This window comes from Panicum virgatum, chromosome 9N, assembly GCF_016808335.1.
Source record: "Panicum virgatum strain AP13 chromosome 9N, P.virgatum_v5, whole genome shotgun sequence".
Taxonomy (NCBI): Eukaryota; Viridiplantae; Streptophyta; class Magnoliopsida; order Poales; family Poaceae; genus Panicum; species Panicum virgatum.
In genome coordinates this window covers 1,503,904-1,514,379 of record NC_053153.1, presented here as the reverse complement: position 1 = coordinate 1,514,379, position 10,476 = coordinate 1,503,904, and the positions used below count along the sequence as shown (strand labels likewise).

The following is a 10,476-nucleotide window of genomic DNA, read 5'->3' as shown; positions in this document are numbered from 1 at the left end:
TGGAACCGGGAAAGGCTTGCCGCGTACACCGGCTCATTTGCTCGCTGTTCCTCTGGGCCCACTGGTCAGCGTTCCCACTTGGAGCGACAGAAAAAACTTGCCCTTGTGAGTGGGCTGCTGGAAAGAATGGAGGCCCACCATAGAGTTTTCAGCTTGATGGGTTTTCAGGCTTTCAGCTTGTGGGACTCATGGCCCAATTCAGCTTCACAAATTCTGCTCATGTTTATTACAAATCCATTTTTGCTTGATTTGGCCTCCTTGCCTAACTACTGCAGAAAGATGCTGAGAACAAACACCGTTACTGTTCTCCCACCCGTTTCAGTCCGTTGAAAATGGAAGCGGAACAAAAGGAACGTGACATGGTGCACCTTTCCTCCTAGGGGCGTTCTGCCGGTTCTCCTTTTCCAGGCACGGTCAGGCTCACAGAAGAATCGTCAAACGCCCAGCTGTGCCAGTGCAAGCTGCTGCAAGGGATGGTTATTGGAGTCCACGGGCAGCGACGGATCAAGCATTCAAGCGGACAGCCATGGGTCACATTGACTTCCTTGGCAGGGGATCGGATCAGGAACTAACACGAGTTAATTATCTGAAGTGTCAACACTCGGCGCATAAACTAATGATGGCGCCGTGTCATGCTTCCTGTTTTTCCTTCTTCTTTTTTAAGACTCTGGAAAGGTCAGAATCATGTACCGCATCTTGAAGGCTTCAGAGAATCCAGATAATGCGCTTTTAATTTATGCCATTTTTATCGGAGAATCCAGATAGCACGCTTCTATTTTATGCCATTTTTAATGGTGAATCCAGACACCGTGCTTTTATTTTATGCCGTTTTTATCAGAGAATCCAGATGACGCCTTTACACGGATGGATCAGGTCAGACCAGTCAGGGTGGATGGGTTGTCGTCGATAGAGAATGGCGCTGCAAAGTTGTTCTCCAGTACTAGCTGATGAACAAGCAATGAGAGGGGCAACACCTGCACGGGCTTTAGCTGCAAGCAACGACATCCTCTGCCAGTACCACAGGCAATGATGCCATTAGTCGCCGGAAGTAGGTGCGCTCAAAGAGTTTGTTGGAGACGCCTCCTCGCCACTGAGAAAACCCTGCAAGAAATCTCACACACTTGTGTTTCGGCGTCATTGTTCTTTCTTTCTTTATTTCTTCTTTGCGAGGATTCGGCATCATTCTTTCTGTTCAGACGGCACGGGTGCCTGACTGAAATGAAGCCTTGCGCTGTGTTTAGTTCTAAAATTTCTCTCTCCAAACTTCACTATTCATCTATCACATCAAATTTTTTCTTCATGCATGGAGCATTAAATGTAGGTAAATAAAAAAACTAATTGTATAGTTTTGATGTACACGACGAGACAAATTTTTTGAGCCTAGTTAGATCATAGTAGAACAATAATTACCACAAACAAACGAAAAGTGCTACAATGTGATACAGTGTTCGATGTGCCTCTTTTTACCACCATTTTATGAATCTAAACACAGCCTCGGGGATTTGCATGCCCATCAGTAAACTCGCCGAGCGACCCTGCGTCATCCATCAGCACGGAACAGAGCAGACTTCTGGAAAACGCATTTCGTGTGAAGGAGGAATCTGCCGCCGACGATCGCCTTCCAGTTTCCCGTGTCACAACAAAAGCATGGATCCTCTGTTCCGAAAGCTCGAGTTGGCTGTGAGTGTGAGAAACATCCAAGGCCATCTGAGATGAAATCTGGCGGGAGGGAGGCCACTTCCACTTGCTCGTTAACCCCGCTGGAGGGATCGTGATGTGTCTCGTGGCACCCACCGCGGGGTCCCATGGACCGGCCGGTGAGATGCAACTAGCGAGCCACTTGGGCCTGCGCGGTTTAGTGCCCGGGCCCCGCGGTTTAGTGCCCGGGCCCCGCGGCCTAAGCACACTGTGTTCTCGCCCGTGGCTCCACCAAAATGATGCGATTAGGACGGAGAGAGAAAAGAGAGAGGGAGAGGGGGAGCGAAAGTGTCGGCGGCCACCGGGAACCCAGAGAGAGAAAAAGGTGGGGGCGAAAGCGTGTGATGGTGAAGGAGAGAGAGGGAGAGCCCGGCGATTTATTACGCCTTTTCCTGTGCGTGTGAGAGTGAGCAGAGTGGGCTGGTCCTTGGGATTATTACCCTGGTGCAGCAACTGAACACGGCGGATCCTCTCGCCTCGCCGGCGGGGAGACCCGCCACGTCGTGGCATGTACCGCCCGGCGCCACCGCATCGCCGGAACGCCCCGCCGCCGAGAGCACCTGCTGGCTCACGGCAACATTCCCGCCGGCCTCTCTGGCCCACCCGTCATCCGCACGGGGAAACCTCGCCCCGCTTCACGCGCCTCGTGCTTCGGCTTCGCTACTACTTATGAACGGTTTTTTTTTTTTTGCTTCAACGTATAGTACGGCGCAGAAATGTAACGCGACGCCGTGAGCACGTAGAATTCTCTTAGGCAGCTGCGTGCGGCTCTTTCAAACGTTCTGCCGTACATCAGCATTCGCTGCAGCTCAGCAGAGTCAACGGAGCGGCAGAAACCAAGAAGCCTCGTCTTATTAATTATAAAAAACTAAAACTAGACGTATAGCTCTTACATTTACGCGGCTAGAATTGAAAATTTAAAAATTCACATTTCGTTATATTCTTACTTAAAGATTATACTATTTTTAATCATACATCACTCTGTTCATTATTGTAAATTATGTGATTAAAACAATTCAAATATGAGCTACCTAGAATAACATTTTGATTTGTTGAGCTTTAATAATATTATGCATATAATTATTTTTATTTTCGTTTTATTTTGATTATTGTTGTTAGCTTTAGTTTTTATTAATAGTATATGTTTGTAACTCATATATAGTTATATGATATTTTATATTTAATTTTTTATAATAACATTGGTGGGTGATTTTTAATTAGCCACAATGGTATTTTAGTCTAATTTTTATTATAATGACAGTGGTGGGTAATTTTTTTTCTTTCTATTTTTCTTCGATTAATATGAGAATTTCTAGATCTTGAAAGCGAACGTGGAGACTTCGTTTGTTGGCCATAATAAAATAATAGATTCAGAGCAGCCAGGGGAGGTTTTATGTTACCACAGTAGTGCAACAGGGGTTTTTACGGGCTTGGGGGTCGCTAATGGCTTTGAATGCAAGACTAATTGCGTCACATGGATGTAACGACAGTTGGGGACAAGGGAACGCGTCCATGCTCCGTTCAGCTCGGACCGGACCGACTTCTTTTAATGGCAGGGAAGGCTACACAAAGGTCTTGCACATAGAGGAGGCGCTGCTAATGTTTAGCTTGCACTGTTCAGAGTTGTGCTAGTGCTAGCTTTGCCTTTGCTGCATTTGCTAATGGCACTCGCGTCCTCTTCCTCCCCAACTCTCCAACGTCTCTCAAGACCGCAAAACCAACACAACACAAAACTAATCAGGTTGGTCAGAGGCGAGTGTCGTGCAAAACTACTGTATTTTCCCCTCTCGCGGTTTGTTCCCTTCCTCAGCCCGCTCTCCATCCATCTCTGTGCCTGTCGGGGGCCCACGGACAGCGACACCTGCCACGGCCCATCTAAACTAACACCATTACTAAACCAACACCGCGCGAAGATTATTATTAGCAGAAAAGGAGGGCATGGTACTATGATAGTGCCCTTCATCAACCTTGTGTCACACACAAAGCAGGGGATAAAAGAGAAAGGTTTTGGCGAAAAGGGGAAGAAGAAACCATCAGTAAACACGCCTGCCCCGCTTGCTGTGTTGCTAATAACACCTCACCAACTGCCTTTATTTCCTTGGCTTTGGCTCCCTTCGTCCCTGAATTATTTTAGACCTTTTTTTTTGCCATCCTTGTTAGTTAGTGCGTTACTTTCGTCTCGTTGGTCCTCCCCTTTTGCATTTCCTGCCAAAAAATAATTGGACTGGAGGCACATATCCTTTTCCTTTGCAGTCCATTCTGGCGAATAATTAAACGAGAATATGGGGGGAAAGAAAAGTTCCGCGGTGTGTGCGTCCATGACCCGGTCACGAGCAGCAGTTTCCCGAGTCTGAAAAAATCATTTTGTTTTCTTTTTGGGTCAGGCTAACAAACTTGCTTAAGCAGACATCCTAACTAACAGCCCCTATCTCTCCCTGTAGGCTGTAGAGTCAGCAGTCATCCGGCTGGGTCACCGACACACACACTCTCTCCCCTCAGCATTTTTGTGCATATAAAAAAACTGCTAATAATCTAGGATGATTTGGCACCTCCTAGAAGGGAAGAGAAGAGGTGGTTGTTGAACTGTGGTCACAAGCAAGGTATTAACGCACACCGTGGATCGGAGCGAGTGATGGAAGAATAATAAGAGAGAGAAGTAGTAGAGGAGGGGGGTCGGGTTTGCAGCAGCCAGCAGTAGTAGAATCGGGACGAGGCGAGTCGCAACGAAACAAAAGAAAACCAAGGGAAAGGGGCGGCACAGTGGTGTGCGCATGTGAGGCGGGGAGAGCTGTCGAAAGATACCGCGGGGGGGCGATGAGCTGTGCGTGGGAGAGCAGGCACATTGCCCCCAGCTAGCAGCAGCAGCGCGGCGCGCAAGGCAACAAAGGAAAGGAGCCCCAACCCAAGCAAGCGCGGCGCCCCTCCCCCTTCTCCCCACTCCCTCCCCTCTTCCGCGTTCAGTTCCCACCCCCATTCCCTCCTGCCGCCGCCGCCGCCGCACGCGCGCCTCCCTCACTCGGCCGGCGGGGTAGCCAGAGGAGGAGCCGCCTGAGATCTGGAGATCTGGTAGGGCGAGGGGGATGGAGGCCAGCGCCGGGCTGGTCGCCGGCTCGCACAACCGGAACGAGCTCGTCGTCATCCGCCGCGATGGCGAGCCAGGGGTACGTGCGCCTTGCCGGCTTTTGCTTCGGCCTCGCTAGGGGTTTTCTGCTCTCCGGCGCGGGGGCGGTGCTGATTTTATTTGCTGTTTTTTTTTCTTTTGCTTGCAGCCGAAGCCGCTGAACCAGCAGAACGGGCAGGTGTGCCAGATTTGCGGCGACGACGTGGGGCTCAATCCCGACGGCGAGCCCTTCGTCGCCTGCAACGAGTGCGCCTTCCCCATCTGCCGGGACTGCTACGAGTACGAGCGCCGCGAGGGCACGCAGAACTGCCCGCAGTGCAAGACCCGCTTCAAGCGCCTCAAGGGCAAGTCTCCGGTCTCCCCCTCGCAATGCAGCACCAACGCCCGCTCGCCGATTTCCGCGGAGTCCTGTCTCGCCCGCTCATGTTCTAAGGGGATTCGGCTGTTGCAGGGTGCGCGCGTGTACCGGGGGATGAGGAGGAGGACGGCGTCGATGACCTGGAGAACGAGTTCAACTGGACGGACAAGCACGACTCCCAGTATGTCGCCGAGTCCATGCTCCACGCCCACATGAGCTACGGCCGCGGCGCCGACTTTGATGGTGTGCCGCAGCCCTTCCAGCCCAACCCAAATGTTCCCCTCCTCACCAACGGGCAGATGGTAATCCACGCTGCTGCATTGCTCCTCTGTCTCGCCGTTCGCGTTGCCGGATGCTGAATTGCCTTATCTCATGATGTGCTTCCAGGTTGATGACATCCCACCGGAACAGCACGCCCTGGTGCCATCTTTCATGGGTGGTGGTGGGAAGAGGATCCACCCTCTTCCATACGCTGATCCAAACCTTCCTGGTGTGTGTTTGGATCATCATCAGCTAGCATCCAGTTGCCATGGTACCTCGTGAATACAATTCACTTAAACGCCTTCTGTGACCTGCAGTGCAACCAAGGTCTATGGACCCATCCAAGGATCTCGCCGCGTATGGCTACGGGAGTGTAGCATGGAAGGAGAGGATGGAGAGCTGGAAGCAGAAGCAGGAGAGGATGCACCAGATGAGGAACGAAGGAGGTGGCAACGATGATGGTGATGATGCAGATCTACCACTGTATGACCCTGAAACTTGGCTGACTCCATTAGCTGGTGCCTAGCTGTCATGTTATTTTTAGCCGTGCATTGGTCAACCTTGAAATTCTATAACCATTGCCCATTTAGGCACTGAATATACAAGTAGTGCTATCAACTTGGTAAAAATATTGAAAACACCACTGAATTTATGTGTTTGAATTTTATATAAATTATTCTATTTGATAAATGATGCAATTGAAAAATAGCTACTATAGCATATGATTTGGAGAAATCATACTCCTTTTCCTTTACTTGTATCTCTGACTGCATGGCAAAAGTGTGCATCTACTATTTTTAAGTACATGCTTGTTCCTCACCTTCTCTTTGCAAAATGTGCTACTGGACTTAAACACCATCTCGTGTTCTTTTTTTACCAGAATGGATGAAGCTAGACAGCCATTGTCCAGAAAGATTCCACTTCCTTCAAGCCAGATCAATCCCTATAGAATGATTATCATAATTCGACTAGTGGTTTTGGGGTTCTTCTTCCACTATCGAGTGATGCATCCGGTGCCTGATGCATTTGCTTTATGGCTTATATCTGTCATCTGTGAGATATGGTTTGCCATGTCTTGGATTCTTGATCAGTTCCCAAAGTGGTTTCCTATTGAGAGGGAAACCTATCTTGACCGGTTGACTTTGAGGTTGGTTACTAGCTTACTGCTGCCACCTAGTACAACCTGCTTCCTTTCCTTTGCTGAGTTTTGTTGTTAATTTCTTGTTTGGATAGGTTTGACAAGGAAGGGCAGCCTTCTCAACTCGCCCCAGTCGATTTCTTTGTCAGTACAGTTGATCCCATGAAGGAACCTCCGTTGGTCACAGCAAATACTGTTCTATCTATCCTGGCAGTGGATTATCCAGTTGATAAGGTTTCATGCTATGTTTCTGATGATGGTGCTGCCATGCTGACATTTGAAGCATTGTCTGAAACATCTGAATTTGCAAAGAAATGGGTTCCTTTCTGCAAAAAATACAGTATTGAGCCTCGTGCTCCAGAATGGTACTTCCAACAGAAGATAGACTACCTGAGAGATAAGGTGGCTACAAACTTCGTTAGGGAGCGGAGAGCAATGAAGGTGCGTTATTTAGTATCTTTTAACCATTGCTACAGTACTTTATCTGATATTCATTATGCTAATTTAGGCCAATCTTATTATTTTTCCAGAGAGAGTATGAGGAATTCAAGGTCAGAATCAATGCCTTGGTTGCTAAAGCCCAAAAGGTTCCTGAGGAAGGATGGACAATGCAGGATGGGACTCCATGGCCTGGAAACAACGTTCGTGATCATCCTGGAATGATTCAGGTATGCTTTGACAGTCATGGAATTAATTGGAGATGTCCTGGGGTGTTTTGATGGTCCTTTTTTCCTTTACTCCACTTTCACGACAATAAAAATGTTTAATTTTGTGGACCAATAGGTGTTCCTTGGTCAAAGTGGTGGCAATGATGTGGAAGGAAATGAGCTGCCTCGATTGGTTTATGTTTCAAGAGAAAAACGGCCAGGCTACAACCATCATAAGAAGGCTGGTGCTATGAATGCATTGGTAAGTATACCTTGATTGTGGTGTTTTGTCACTCTATATATTTGTAGATGCATAATAAGGGGTTCTTATTCCTTGTTTTGGCTCCTTAACAGGTCCGAGTCTCTGCTGTACTAACTAATGCACCATATATGCTGAATTTGGATTGTGATCACTACGTCAATAACAGCAAGGCTATTAAGGAAGCAATGTGTTTTATGATGGATCCTTTGCTAGGAAAGAAAGTTTGCTATGTGCAGTTTCCTCAAAGGTTCGATGGGATTGATCGTCATGATCGATACGCCAACAGGAATGTTGTCTTTTTTGATGTAAGATTCGTCATCCAATTTTATAAGCTCTCCGTCTAGCATGAGACATTCAACATTCAACGTACGATGTGATTTCTCTTAACATTTCATTCGTGCAGATCAACATGAAAGGTTTGGATGGTATTCAAGGCCCCATATACGTCGGTACTGGATGCGTCTTCAGAAGGCAGGCATTATATGGCTACGATGCCCCCAAAACAAAGAAGCCACCATCAAGGACTTGCAACTGCTGGCCAAAGTGGTGTGTTTGCTGTTGCTGTTTTGGTAACAGGAAGACCAAGAAGAAGACCAAGAGATCAAAGCCTAAATTTGAGAAGATAAAGAAGCTTTTCAAGAAAAAGGAAAATCAAGCCCCTGCGTATGCTCTTGGTGAAATTGACGAAGCTGCTCCAGGTATCTCATAACCTCCAAAATGAAACCTTGTTTTTTTTTCACAGGAAACATCTGACCTTGAAATGTTCTTGGCAGGAGCGGAAAATGAAAAGGCTAGTATTGTAAATCAACAGAAGTTAGAAAAGAAATTTGGCCAGTCTTCAGTTTTTGTTGCTTCCACACTTCTTGAGAATGGTGGTACCCTGAAGAGTGCCAGTCCAGCTTCTCTTCTAAAGGAAGCTATACATGTCATCAGTTGTGGCTATGAGGACAAGACAGACTGGGGGAAAGATGTAAGTCTGCAGCTTGTTTGTTTTTATATGTTGGTTGAATTTTCTAAGTTAATTATTACATACTGAATCATATATCTTCTTACAGATTGGTTGGATTTATGGATCAGTTACAGAAGATATTCTTACTGGGTTTAAGATGCACTGCCATGGTTGGCGATCAATTTACTGCATACCTAAATGGGCCGCCTTCAAAGGTTCCGCACCTCTCAATCTTTCTGATCGTCTTCACCAGGTTCTTCGGTGGGCTCTTGGTTCGATCGAAATTTTCTTCAGCAACCATTGCCCTCTTTGGTATGGATATGGTGGTGGACTAAAATTTCTGGAAAGGTTTTCCTACATTAACTCCATCGTATACCCGTGGACATCCATCCCGCTCTTGGCCTATTGCACATTGCCTGCTATCTGCTTGCTGACAGGGAAATTTATTACGCCAGAGGTAAAGTTTGAAACCAGTAATGCAATTATAGGGTGTTAAACTGCAGAAGATTATGAACCTTACGTTTACCATCCTTTTTTTTCCTCCTGCAGCTTGACAATGCTGCCAGCCTCTGGTTCATGTCACTTTTTATCTGCATTTTTGCTACGGGTATCCTGGAAATGAGATGGAGTGGTGTAGGCATCGATGATTGGTGGAGAAATGAGCAGTTTTGGGTCATTGGAGGAGTGTCTTCGCATCTCTTTGCCGTGTTCCAAGGACTTCTCAAGGTCATAGCTGGTATAGATACGAGCTTCACTGTGACGTCAAAGGGTGGAGATGATGAGGAGTTCTCGGAGCTGTACACATTCAAATGGACTACCCTTCTGATACCTCCAACCACTCTGCTCCTCTTGAACTTCATTGGAGTGGTGGCTGGTGTTTCCAATGCAATCAACAACGGATATGAATCCTGGGGACCCCTCTTTGGGAAGCTCTTCTTTGCATTTTGGGCGATTGTCCATCTGTACCCGTTCCTCAAGGGTTTGGTTGGGAGGCAGAACAGGACGCCAACAATTGTCATTGTCTGGTCCATCCTCTTGGCTTCAATTTTCTCGCTGCTTTGGGTCCGGATCGATCCTTTCCTTGCGAAGAACGATGGTCCCCTCTTGGAGGAGTGTGGGTTGGATTGCAACTAGGAGGTCAGCATGTGAACTTCCCCATCAGTGTTGTGCTCGAAGAAGTATTTCTGCAGATGTTTTGTGCCCATATTTTTCCAATTTTTCCTCTGTAGATAGAAACACGGAAAAAAAAGTCTTTGCATTTCTTTTGTTCTATGGTGGTAGCTCAGCCTCAAGACTGCAATATTGGGCAAACGGGAGGCTGCGACAACCTTGTGCAGTTCGGCCACGAATATAGAGAGACCAAATGCCTGAGTTTGATTGTTCAGCATTCTTTATTAGTTTTGGTGGATACTTATCGGTGAGCCGAACAGAAAGTTGTTTTGAGTATGAACTGCTCTACATCTGCAAAGTTGTTTCTCAATAAGGCAGGAATAGATCTGCCGTCTGGAATAGAGGAAGATGCACATTATTTATGTAGTGATGAGTGTACCTTTTGCCTGCCCATTTGAAGGGCCTGTGCATACCTTCCCCCCCCCCCCCCCCCCCCCCCCCTCTCTGGTGCAATTCCCCTTGCTAGGACAGAAACTTGATTAGTGTCTAGTAATGTAGCGCGTCCAGTGATGTAATTTGTAAATGTGCCATTTTGTTGATCAACTGCGTAAAGAATCATTCGTTGCTATTGACTTGGTTTTTTGTTCAGTCTGACTGATAAGCTACTTTTGCCTCTGCGATCTCAAAAGATTGGAGAAAAGCTGGAACGACGACTGTATCTGCCTGTAATGTCGGCAATTTGTGTTTGTTGGACGCCGTCCCTGTGCTGCACATGTGTTGGTCTTCCTCCACAGAGGAAGAAGCATGTTGTTTGCAGCTGGACTGGATGCCCAATATGATATCCGCGTGTACTGTTGTTTCTGTCAATGTAATGGCGGTAGGCCATGGCTGTACCTCGTGAGGCAATACTGTTGTTTCTGTCAGTGTAATGG

The 10,476-nt window shown here is 47.3% G+C and overlaps 1 protein-coding gene across 1 annotated transcript; it reads left to right on the top strand.

Annotated features, from left to right (window-relative positions):
• The first annotated feature begins 4,153 nt into the window (after positions 1-4,153).
• LOC120691832 (probable cellulose synthase A catalytic subunit 3 [UDP-forming]) lies at positions 4,154-10,192 on the top strand. Its single transcript, XM_039975028.1, has 14 exons — positions 4,154-4,859; positions 4,968-5,163; positions 5,271-5,479; positions 5,565-5,667; positions 5,756-5,921; positions 6,319-6,585; positions 6,672-7,017; positions 7,107-7,244; positions 7,360-7,485; positions 7,578-7,790; positions 7,889-8,183; positions 8,259-8,455; positions 8,541-8,891; positions 8,984-10,192. Exons 1-14 carry the CDS (start codon positions 4,779-4,781, stop codon positions 9,566-9,568), a joined length of 3,273 nt encoding a protein of 1,090 aa, XP_039830962.1. The 5' UTR covers positions 4,154-4,778; the 3' UTR covers positions 9,569-10,192.
• The last annotated feature ends 284 nt before the right edge of the window (positions 10,193-10,476 follow it).